Source organism: Budorcas taxicolor, chromosome 12 (assembly GCF_023091745.1).
Source record: "Budorcas taxicolor isolate Tak-1 chromosome 12, Takin1.1, whole genome shotgun sequence".
Taxonomy (NCBI): Eukaryota; Metazoa; Chordata; class Mammalia; order Artiodactyla; family Bovidae; genus Budorcas; species Budorcas taxicolor.
In genome coordinates, this window is record NC_068921.1 from 31058072 (window position 1) to 31070731 (window position 12660).

Below are 12660 nucleotides of genomic sequence, written 5' to 3' on the forward strand. Positions count from 1 at the left end.
AACCCCATGGACTATAGCCCTACCAGGCTCCTCTGTCCATGGGATTACTGGAGTGGGTGGTCATGCCCTCCTCCAGGGGTTTCTAGAGGAAAGATCTGCTCAAATGCAAAGCATACAGATGAAACCTCCACCATAAAGCTTTCCCGCATCTTCCCAGCTGGAAGCGAGCTATCAGTTCCTGAACATAGCAGCTGTAATCAGAGGCTATGGAGCAAGCAGGTCCACATTTTATAAAGCTTGGCATCTTTTGCAGTAACATGAGGCCTTGTATATGGAGGGCATTCACTAACTATTCTTCACATAGTTGAATGAATAAATGAATGAATGAATCACTTTAGCTATTATTAAGGATCCAGAAGGACAGAACTCAGAGCCCTCATAAGACAGAGCTCTTTTAAAATATACCTAAGTAGCTCATGTAACTCACCCTCAGGTGGAAAAGTCAGGGCCTCCAATCTCTCCCAGTATGAAATCTTTAGGTTCCCTGGTGGTTTAGTAGTAAAAAATCTGCCTGCCTATGTAGGAGACGTGGGTTTGATCCCTGGGCCAGGGAGATCCCCTGGAGAAGGGAGAATACCCACTCCAGTATTCTTGCCTAGGAAATCCCACGGACAGAGGAGCCTGGTGGGCTACAGTCCATGGGGTCGCAAAGAGTCAGCCATAACTTAGCAATTAAACAATAACAAAATGGAATCTTTTAAAGCCTATGGTCTCAGCTTAGAGGCGGGTGAGACCACACCCCCCAGCACGTGCCCAGCTTAGCAAGCTTCTGCCTGGGGTCCCTCGGCTGGTGGATGGGCTCCATTCAGCAGGGGCCCCGGCTTTGTGGGTTCCCACACACGACACCCCCATGAGAGCCTTCATTCAGAGGCTCCTCCTCCTGCTGGGAGACCCCCTCCTGCCCTTCCTCCCATCTCCTGACATCTTCTCAACCAACCAAAAGTTTGGACCCCAAATCAGTGAATACGAATATACATATATTCTCCACGTAAAACTGGGCCTGACTGCCCCAGGATATAGGACACAGGACAGCTGATATTTGCCCCAGGACTGACCTGTATCAGGGAGTCAAGAAGCAGGAAAGACTACAGACGGCAGCTGAGCGAATGTCTACTTAGAGCGAGCTGAAAGGGCAGATGCTGAAGGTTCCATTTCTAATCTTAGCCTAGCAGGTAACCTTACCTGTAACCTATCTGCTTCTGGCCTCTAAGTCTATACCGCCTTAAAAAGGCAGGTGTGTCTGGTTTCCACAAGCCTCTAAAAGGAGGAGGATGCTGACCAGAAGATGCTGAGACGCTGACTAGATGAAAGGGCTGTCAAATCGGAGACTGCTCTCTCCAACGGCAGTACTTATTATTACTCAACTAGTTCTCCTGTGTGACTGTCACACCTCTGGGGACCGTCGCCGTCCGGGACACCTACTGGGGATAGAGCCCAAGTGTTCATGGCTGTGAAGGGCCGCTTGGCATCAGCCTCAGATGTGGAGAGTGCTCTGCATGAGTGCCAGCTGATCTTAGGGATAGCGAAGCAGACTCCGGGCAACAATACACCAATTAGAAGGTGGGCACTAGGGCATCAGAGCCTTAGGGGCTTAGGAAGAAGAGAGAAGGAAGGCGCAGATGAGTTTCATGGAGGCAGAGCGGGCTCACCTCACCCTGGTGCCAGTGCAGTAATGGACCCTGCAGCTGGCTATGGGGACGGGCATGCCTGGCTCCCACCCACTTTCACACTGACTGGCTCCCTGGGAATTCTTCCCCGGCTGTTCTAGGATGAATGATCCTCTCTGGGAAGACTGCCAGGCTAAGGTTAATGAGCAGAATCCTTCTTTCATCAGGCAAATACACACTGAAGGCCTACCCTGTGCAGGCAGGCAGTGCCAAGCCAGAGATTCAGCAGTAAATCCAGCAGAAAACCCTAGTTCAGGGCTTGAGGGCACGGACCCTGGGTTCAGACTGGGTCCAACCCTGGCTCTTCCATAAGCATGAATTCCGGCAAGGTATTTAACCTCCGGGTCTCAGTTTTCTCACCTGTAAAATGGGGGTAATAATGGTCCCTCCCTGGTAGGGTTACTATAGGGGTTAAATGAGTTAGTCCATGAAAAGCGGGAGGAGGAGAGCGCCGCCGACAGCACGTGCTAGATACACGTGTGTCTGTTATTTCCACTGCCCTCATGGGCTATGCAGAAGATCAACAGGGTACAAAGTCAAGTTTATCACACGTTAGGTAGTAATAACTGTCCAGGAAAACTAAAGCATGGAGGAGGACAGGATTACGTGTGGCGGGGGTGGGGGAAGGAGCTGTAATTCTGGGTGAGGAAGGGCCTAGTGAGAAAAGTCTACCAGGGAGGGAGAGAGGGGGCCACGGGATGTCTAGAGGGAGAGCATTCCAGGCACTGGTGTGTTGGTTTAGCCACTCAGTCATGTCCGACTCTTTGCAACCCCAGGGACTATAGCCCGCCAGGCTCCTCTGTCCACGGGATTCTCCAGGTAAGGATACTGGAGTGGGTTGCCATTTTCTCCTGAAGGGGATCTTCCCGACCTAGAGATCCAACCCAAGTCTTCTTGCATTGCAGGCAGTCTCTTTATCTGCCTGAGCCACCAGGGAAGCTTACCAGGCAGTGGGCACAGCCCAGCACAAAAACCCAGAGGTGGGAGTGTGCCTGGGAGGACAAGACAGGAGGCCAGAGCCGCTAGAGGGGACGACAGGGAGGGGACAGGGGACAGAACCGAGGCGGGAGGGTGGGGACTGGGAGCTCACCCGTGGCAGGGACTCGGGGCTAAGGCGGCAGCTCCCCAGGGCAGGGCGGGCCGGGCGGACTCACCTGCTCCTGGTGCTGACACCCGATCCGAAGCAGCTGCGCGCGGTGCTCCTCCTGGAGCCGGGCCACCTCGGTCTCGAACTGCAGGTGCAGGCGCTGCTCCAGGTCCCGCAGCTCAGCCTCCTGCTGCCAGCCCAGGTTCCGCACCTCCGCCTCGCAGCGCCGCTCCAACTCGGCCTTCTCCCGCTGCAGCTTCTCACACTTGGCGGCGTGGAAAGCTGGGGGGGACAGGACAGCACACGGTCACAAACCCGCCAGGATGCGCCCAGAGCCTCGCGTCTGCAACCCCCGCGCTGCAACATCAAGGTGTGGGCGGAAGGACCAGGGCCAGATCCCCTTCCTTCTGCAGAGCTTCATGGTTTGTAAGATGTGTCCCTGGGCTTCCCTGGTGGCTCAGTGGTAAAGACTCTGCCTGCAAAGCAGGAGTTGCAGGAGACGCAGGTTCCATCCCTGGGTCAGGAAGATCCCCTGGAGGAGGGCATGGCAACCCACTCCAGTATTCTTGCCTGGAGAATCCCATGGACAGAGGAGCCTGGCGGGCTACAGTCCATGGGGTCTCGCTTAGCACACATGCAAGATGCTTTCCCACCTACGGCATCTGAGCCTCAACACAGACCCTGGATGTTGGGTGAACCTGAGCCCAGGGAGCTCCTGTGACCGGCTCAAGGTCACACAGCGTGTGGAGTAAGAGCTGCAAAGGCAGGAGATGTTTAAGGACATTATTTCCCTGGTGAAATGAGTGGTGGACAGGCTGGGTCTTGCTCTGTGTGCACAGAGTGTAAGAATATGGCCCAGCCCAGCAGCCTAATGCTGTCCCAAAGGCCCTCCTGGTCCAGGGCTTCAGTTGGCCCCGTGTCCTGGGTCGCACCGTTTGATGGATTCTGATACACAATCTGAGAAAGTTAGGATCTGCTGGTGTACTGAGCAAGGTGGTGAGTGCTGCCCACATCAGGTGTGGGTGATAAAAGGATATACTGTCTGTAGAGAATTTAAAAGCAATAACCAGTCTGATCAGAAAAGCCCTCTCCTTTTTACTGCCACCGGTGCCAGCATCTGTAAAGAATGCTGATGAAAAAAATACTTCTCAAAAGTCTTTGGTTGGTCTACAGTTTAAGCAATTGCTATAATTACTCTTGAGGCTTTTAAAAACCAGTTTTGTATTTTAAAAAATCACAAACAGAGGAAAGCTGGAAGTATTAATATGCACAAGGACATTATTGTACAGACTTTTTTCTCCCCTGTGGACCACAGTGCATGGGGTCACAAAGAGTCAGACATGACTGAGCAACCAAACGATAACAACATATACACGTTGGGATGACAGCTGAGTGTGCACTGGGCTTTCCACCACAGGCAGCAAGATTCGCTCGCTAATAAATGCAGTAGGAATGGCAGAGACTGAGGTTTTCTGGTCCCTGACAGTGAGATCATGGAAGAGGGAGGTTATGGGCCTCATAGAAACAGCCCGAACCTACCAGGAACTGAAGGCCACGGTGGCTCAGGCTTGGAGGGAGCGGAGAGGAATCATCTATGCTCAGGGGTCTGAACAGAGCTCCAGTTTTCCCCAAAGACCCTCCAACCTGGGCAAGTTGTCAGAATTTCACCAGGGACCCTAGTTAGTGAAAGAAACAACCAGGATCCACAGACTAGGGAAGAGATGTACACGCAGAGACAGGTTTATCCTGAGTGACTGGGCTTTAACAGAACAATGACCAGGGAATGTGCATTAAAAACAGTGCTCGATGGATTGAGACATAGTCAAACTGAGGCCAATAGAGGAGCAATTATTTATACATAATACATTAAAAAAAAATTGTTTTCCATTACGGTTTATCACAGGATAGTGAATATAGTTCCCCGTGCTGTTCAATAGGACCTTGTTGTTTATCCCATTTTATATGTAATAGTTTGCATCTTCTAATTCAGAACTCCCAGTCCATCTCTCCTCCCCACCTCCACACAAACAGCAATCATTTCATCTACACTGGGGGAAGGAGAAGGGCCCTCCGACAGAAAAGGATGGGGGATGGACAGGAGACGCACGGTAGCTACTGGTGAGCCTCGAGCAATGGGCTCCAGGGTAGGTGTCTGGGTGCACAGGGTCTCTTTGGAGGGTGCTCTTGTTTCTGTAATTCAGGTGAACTAAAGATCCAACCAGTGCATCCTAAAGGAGATCAGTCCTGGGTGCTCATTGGAAGGTCTGATGCTGAAGCTGAAACGCCAATACTCTGGCCACCTCATGCGAAGAGTTGACTCATTGGAAAAGACCCTGATGCTGGGAGGGATTGGGGGAAGGAGGAGAAGGGGACGAAGAGGATGAGATGGCTGGATGGCATCACCGACTCAATGGACATGAGTTTGAGTGAACTTCGGGAGTTGGTGATGGACAGGGAGGCCTGGTGTGCTGCGATTCACGGGGTTGCAAAGAGTCGGACACAACTGAGCGACTGAACTGCACTGAACTTCATAGTCTTTGCCCCGTGTACCCTGCTGTGGTGAATGGGATCAAAATAAAGCAGTGACAACAATGTTTGTATTTACAACAGGCCCACAAGGCAGTGCAGAGATGAAGAACAGTCTACAAACACAAGAACAGATGGTCGGCACCATTCATGATTCAATACATGCAGATCAAAGCAAGAGATTTTTTTTACCTACAAGGTTGATTGAGATGAAATATTCTGATAATACAGGGAAGGCAGGAGAAAACTGGCCTTTGATGGAGCAATGGTGGGGGTATAAACTGAGGAGCTGCTTTGCAGGTTCAAGTATTTTTCAAAACTGAAATTCTAGGGATGGGAGCTTGGGAAGGATGACAGCTGAAGAGTTCGGGGTTTCTTTATGGGGTCATGAAAAAGTCCTAAAACAGATTATAGTTACAGCTGCATAACTCTGTGAATATACTAAGAATCACTGAATTGTTTTCAAACGGGCAAGCTGTATGGCATGTGAATTATATCTCAATAAAGTTTTTACCAAAAATGGAAAGAAAATCTGCAAAATAACATGACAGGGAAAATATATCAGAGGATAAATTTAGACGTGTTTGTAGAAGGAAAGTTCATATTTGGATTCTGCAACTCTGTATAACGATGATGAAGATGTATGTTGACAAAATAAAAACCTCACCACGACACTGTTTTATACACACACACACATGCACACAAATGGATATATGTGGAGCTAGGGGAATCTGAGAACCATTCTTACTGTTTCTTAACTAGAAATACAGCACACTGCACTCAAATGAAAATAATTAAAAATGCTCACCACGTTCTATTCTTTAACAAGTACTGTTTTATATGGGAAAAATGTACTTTTCATATATTAATACTATTATTGGTATCTTTAACTCTAGTAAATCTAAACAATTAGTTGATGATATAGATTGCATACATGGAATAAAACAGAAAAAAAAGGTCAAGAAATAAATAACAACAAATCAGTTACACCGGAAAAAAAATTAAATGCACATATCTTTTAAGTCAACAATTTCACAAGAGAACCAAAAAAATCTGATGAAGGATAATTAGTTCAGCATGATTTGCCTTTGGGAAATAGTCGGGTGGGGGACTAGTTAAATAAATGATGATAAGTCCACTATACACATAGGACAATCCCATATTCAAAGGGATACAGGTAACTTAAAAAAAAAGAAAAAAACAAGGTCAATCTTTTCCTGGAATGACCTGTAATACATTGTTAAACAAAAAAGGCAAGATGCAGGATGAGCAGGACAGCGGAATTCTACTTGTGATGGAAATGCATCTGTGTGTCTGACCTTCCATCTGTCCTTCCCCCCTTGGGGGTTGTGTGCGTAATTGACAGGACTCACTTCCCAATGAACACCTGCAACAATATGTATATAAGAAAATCCTATTATTTGTTTGAATGTTTTATGAGTAAAAATATTTTTTAAATGACTACCATGATTAAGAAGACTGGGTTTGAAAAGGTTATGGTCGCCTATAGTCAGAAAGGACAGGAAAGTTCCATTGAACGTGTGACGTTGTTTATGTTTGCGGCGGGATGATTCAAGGCCTGGCATTCTATTTGGGGGAGGGGTTAGCAATGATTGGGAAGAAGGCGATGGCATCCTACTCCAGTACTCTTGCCTGGAAAACCCCATGGATGGAGGAACCTGGTAGGCTGCAGTCCATGGGGTCTCTGAGAGTTGGACACGACTCAGTGATATCACTTTCACTTTTCACTTTCATGCATTGGAGAAGGAAATGGCAACCCACTCCAGTGTTCTTGCCTGGAGAATCCCAGGGATGGTGGAGCCTGGTGGGCTGCCGTCTATGGGGTAGCACAGAGTTGGACATGACTGAAGCGACTTAGCAGCAGCAGCAGCAGCAGCAATGATTGACTGATTCTCATCCTAGAGCTGTTCCTGAACTATACTGTTGCTTCAATAAATCATGAGCTGTGCAGCCTCAGTTATCGTTATTTAGTCGCTAAGTCATGTCTGACTCTTTGGACCCCATGGACTGTAGCAAGGCAGGCTCCTCTGTCCTTTACTATCTCCCAGAGTCTGTGCAAATTCATGTCTGTTGAGTCAGTGATGCCATCCAACCATCTCATCCTCTGTTGCCCCCTTTTCCTTTTGCCTTCAGTCTTTCCCAGCATCAGGGTCTTCTCCAATGAGTTGGTTCTTTGCATCAGGCGGCCAAAGTAATCACCTTTCCACATCTAGCATCAACCCCCAAATTCCCAATAGCTATTATATACAAGAAGTGATATTCTACTCTTCCAATGACCCTGTGTCATAAGCCCCAGGCCTGCAGAAGATATTGGATAAGAGCTGCAGCTGAGGCACCAGGGAGCAAGTTCCAATAACAGAGTCCCTAAAGAAATAAACATCCTCTTGCCTCTGGTAAATTCTCAAAAATGTATCTACTGGGGCATTTTGTACACAGAGGTTAAAGTAGACTAATTTTTATAGGCAACCTCTGGAGTCTTGTGTTCATTCTTCATTTATTTCTATTCATGAGAAAACATTTGGTACTTTATAATGTGACAGGCAAACACACACAATAATAAACCCCTAGAACCTAAAACGCTGAGAAAATAGTTCCTAAAAGAACTGGATTATGACAGGCCAGGAGCACTGATTACATTTCTAATTCATAAGCATGAGTTTGGAAAGCAAAAACAGGATTAGAGTCTGCGGTAGTTTTCAATAATTGAACATATGTATGTATGAATATATAGAGTGCCTGTAGGTAGTACATACATACACACCACAGTTCATAAATCAAAACTGGGAAAAACTCAGTGAGTAAGAGCAATTTTCTTTAAACAATTGCCCAAAATGTCCCTTGAATAATTACAACTTGTTACTGGAAAGAGGTAGCAGAGATCAGTAATTACAACACTAGACTTAACCTGAAGAAAAGAATCTGGTTGTAGTTCATGATGAAGCATAAGGAATAATATTATACTACCTTTTAGATCACAGATAATGCTTAAGCTTTGACAATTATAAAATAAGTCATCTAAAGGTGAAGACTGTATATAAATCTGTGGAATTATTATAATAGTCACCGTTACGGGTCCAATTGTGTCCCTCAGAATTTATATGTTGAAGTTCTAATCCCTAGTGCCTCCGAATGTGATCATGTTTGGAGACAGGATTTTTGCAGCTAATAAAGTTAAAATGAGGTCATTTATAGGGTCAGCCCCAATCCAATATGACTGAAGTCTATAGGACAGACACCTGCGGGGGGTGGGGGGAAGGTAGCCACCTATAAACCCAGAGGAGAGGCCTCGGAAGAAACTCACCCTGCTGGCATCTTGATCTCGATTTCCAGCCTCCAGGATTGTAAGAAAATTAATTTCTGTCTTTTAAGCCCTCCAGCCTGCAGTACTTTGTACAGCAGCCTTAGTAAATTAACAGTCAGTATTGTTACTTATTGATAGGGGATCCCACAGTCAGATAAAAGATTAAATTGTTTCTTTGAGATATGGGGAGTAATTGAAAAGACAAAATAACTTTCAAGGGAAAAAAATGTAATTTAAAAATTACCCATACTCTCATGACACAAAGAAAATGAAAACTTTCCACTGAAAATCCCTTCACAGCTGTTGCGGTAGTGTGACTTCAGTTTCCCCTGTTAGGGAGTTTCCACGTCTTCCTGCTTAATATTTTTATGGTCCCCTCATATTTTCATGTGTGTGTCCTTAGTCAGTCAGTCGTGTCCGACTCTGCGATCCCATGGGCTGTAGCCTGCCAGGCTCCTCCGTCCATGGAATTCTCCAGGCAAGAATACTGGAGTGGGTAGCCTGTCCCTTCTCCAGGGGATCTTCCCAACCCAGGGATCGAACCCAGGTCACGGACACTGCAGGCAGATCCTTTATCGTCCGAGCCACCATATTTTCATGTGGATGCACTGTGATTTATAGGTCGTTAGTGTTGGACATTTGATTTGTGTCACTCACATATTTTTTTTTTTTGCTTTCTTCATTAGGATAAATTCTTAAGAGTGGAATTATGTGGGCTTAAAGATTATAGCATCTTTGTAAACTTTAGTTGGTTGTGTGTGTGTGTGTGTGTGTGTGTGTGTGTGTGTGTGTAAGTGTGTTTGGTCCTTTTTGATGGCAGTGATCCTGTGACAAGCCTGTGTCCACCAAGGGGAACTATAATGCCTGGAAAAGCCCTCTGGTGGCAAAGGCCTCTGTCCACTCTTGTCAGACCACAGCGACCCATGGCGGGCGGCAGGCTCAGTCCACGAAACACGCTGCCTGGGATCCTGGGCCACACTGCCCTCTACTGCCCTCTTTTTTAAAGGACCTTCTTTTTGATGAAAAGGACCTTCTTTTTGATGAAAAGGACCTTCTTTTTGATGGCTCAGATGGTAAAAGCACCTGCCTACAATCGAACCCTGGGTTCGATCCCTGGGTTGGGCAGACCCACTCCAGCACTCTTGCCTGGAAAATCCCATGGACGGAGGAGCCTGGTAGGCTACAGTCCATGGGGTCACAAAGAGTGGGACACGACTGAGCAACTTCACTTGGTCAAGAAGAGAGACAAGGAGGGGCTGAGATGGAGGAAAGGTTCAGGGACTAGGAGCAGAAATGTGGGTGAAAGAGCCAGGGTGGAGAGTCGGGGGTCTTTGGGCATCTCTGCAGCTCCACCCAGCATCCCCGGGGCCCTGGACCAAAAGCTGGCATTAGTGGAGTGCCTCCTGGGTACCACACAGCTGGCATGCCCTGAGCCCCAGGTGGGAGTCCAGTAGGACGGGAGGTTTGAGAAGGGGTCACTCAGGGATCCAAGGCCCCTGCGGGAGGGGCGAGGCCTGCAGAGCAGGGGCTGGAGCCCAGGTCCCTCTGCAGCCGGGTGGGAGTGACCAGTGCACCAGGGTTTCACTGTCTCGGAGGTGAGGCTTTGGTGAATCAGCCTTCAAGCCCTCACTGCTGTGAATCACAGCACGTCTCTTTACCTGTCCGCCTCCCCACCAGCGGGCAGGGACAGCGTCAGAGACACCTGAGTATTTGTGGTCAGATAGGCAGGCTGTGGTCAGCCTACCAGGCTCCTCCATCAACAGACAGTAGCTGAATTTATGGAGCGGCTGCTACATCCCACGCCCAATCGTGCCGTGAGAACCAGACTCGCTGCCAGGAGGGCAAATAAAGACACGGGCAGAAGTTTTAAACAGCAAGATGTCACATCATGAAAACCTGAGATAACAGCAGTTGGACAAAGTAAAATGAGAGCAATGTTAGGGAAAATGAGAGCAATGTTAGGGGATGGCGCATGCAGGGGGCACCTGAGAAAACCCCATCCAGACCGATGTGAATGATGGGGAAGGGGAGGGGTCCAGAGAGCTGGAGGGAGGGGGTTCCAGGAGGAAGAACCGCAAGAGCAAAGGTCCCAAGCTGGGAACACGGGGCTCACTTAAGGGACAGGAAGATGACAAGGGGCCTGAGGGTCTGTGATGGAGACAGTGGAGGTGGGGAGAGGCCGGGTCGGATCTCACGAGGGCCCTGGTCCTCAGGGAGGAGTGGGGCTTGTACTCCAGTAACTGGGAAGGGCCCTCCTACCCCTCGACAGTCTTAAACCTGGGATAACAAGAGCTCATGAAGCGTTGATTACAAGAGCGCCCTGGAGGCTGCATGGCGAATAGGCTGGCAGAGGCAAGGAGAACAGAGCGGAGGACATGTCTGGGGTCCAGGTGGACGTAACCTGGGGCTGAAGCTGCAGTCCTGGGTGGGTATGCAATGCATCTGGGAGGCAAAGCCACCTGCATTTGCCCCTGGCTTGAACGAGGGAGGTGAGGACCTCCTCCTCACGAGGCAGGGATTGGACCCGAAGATGACTCAGGCAATTGGTCTGAGTGATTTGGGTGGTGGTGCCCTTTAAGAAGGGGAGAACATCAGAGGAGGAGACCCACTGGGGAGACAAGCACACACTAGACACCAAATAAATCTCCACGGAACTAACAGCCGGATTTATGTACATATAAGGGCCCCTGGTTCACAAATGTGATGGCAGATTCGCCTCTGGTCCATGGAACTTAGGAAAGGCTTTTCTGGATGTTGTCAATTAGTATGAAAAACATGACATTCAAAACTGCTGAATTTTGACAAGTTTTGTGACACGTTAGTGATGAACGGTAATATTCCATTTCACATGGGCATGTGCTGTGGTCTATTCTATAAAAGTGTTGAAATCTTAAAAGCATGAGACCTCAGGGTAGACCCTCATTATTAAACCTTCCCCAGTGAAGTGGGGCTGGATTGACAGATGTGTTTTCTCCTCCCCACGGGTGTGTAAATGGTTAGTGGGAAGATATAAGACATGTGGCTGCAGTAAGCTGAAGCACATTTTCTAGCTGCTAGGCATTCCCAGTGCTACAGAACAAACACAGAAGAGTTCTTATCAAGGTGGCTCTTTAAAGTGCATTAACAAGGGTCTTCTCTGGCTGTCCAGTGGTTAGGACTGTATGCTTCCACTGCCAAGGGCCCAGGTTCAATCCCAGGTCAAGGAACTAAGATCCCACAAGGCTCAGGGCACAACCACAAAATAAAAAGTGCATTAATACTTTACTTACCTGTGGGTCACACTACGGGAACATGGCCCCCAAACTGAATGACTGCATACAGGAACCTCAAGATCCCCAAATACGTGCCCTGAAGTGCCCACTCACGTCCCACCCCACACTACTTAGACTTCCACACAGTGACAGTGAATAACCCTTCCCGTGCATGGAGTCCAGACTGCCAGCATTTCCAGATTAGAAGGGGTGGGGAGGCAGGGTGGGGGAGTGACAGCCCAGGACAGGAGGTGGTCAGGTCACACCTGGAAGGGGCAGGAGACAAAGGCAGGTGGGGGAGGGCAGAAGAGTCCAGGTCTTCCCAGGTCCTGCAGACACCAGCGGTGGGATTTTGGCAACTAACTCAACCTCTCTGGATCTGAGATTCTCACCTGGAAATGAGGAGGTCGGGCACTGCTACCAGCTGAAGTGTATACCCCTAGAGTCACGGTGTGAAGCCACACTCCCCAGGACCTCAGAGTGTAACTATATTTGGCAGTGGGGGTACTTGAAGAGTTGATTAAGTTCAAATGAGGCCAGGAGGGTGGGGCCCTAGTCCAGCATGATTGGTGTCCCTCTTGGAAGAGGAAGAGCCACCGGGGAGGTCTCAGAGGCCAGGTGAGAACACAGCAAGGGGACGTCCTTCCACAGGCCAAGGACAGATGCTGTAGCAGAAACCACCTCTGCCAGCCCCTGGCCTGGACGTCAGCCTCCAGAACCAAGAGGAAATAAATGCCTGTGTTTAAGCCCCCGGGCCTGGGTATTATTTTGTGACAGCAGTCTGAGCTGGCTAACACAGGCACCCTG

At 48.6% G+C, this 12660-nt stretch overlaps 1 protein-coding gene across 1 annotated transcript in view; it reads right to left on the minus strand.

Annotated features, from left to right (window-relative positions):
* MTUS2 (microtubule associated scaffold protein 2) overlaps positions 1-12660 on the minus strand; it is a 256633-nt gene that overhangs the window by 20152 nt on the left and 223821 nt on the right. The window contains exon 9 of the mRNA XM_052650268.1: positions 2822-3036. Coding sequence (XP_052506228.1) covers positions 2822-3036 — 215 coding nt within the window. The remainder of the gene's footprint in view (positions 1-2821; positions 3037-12660) is intronic.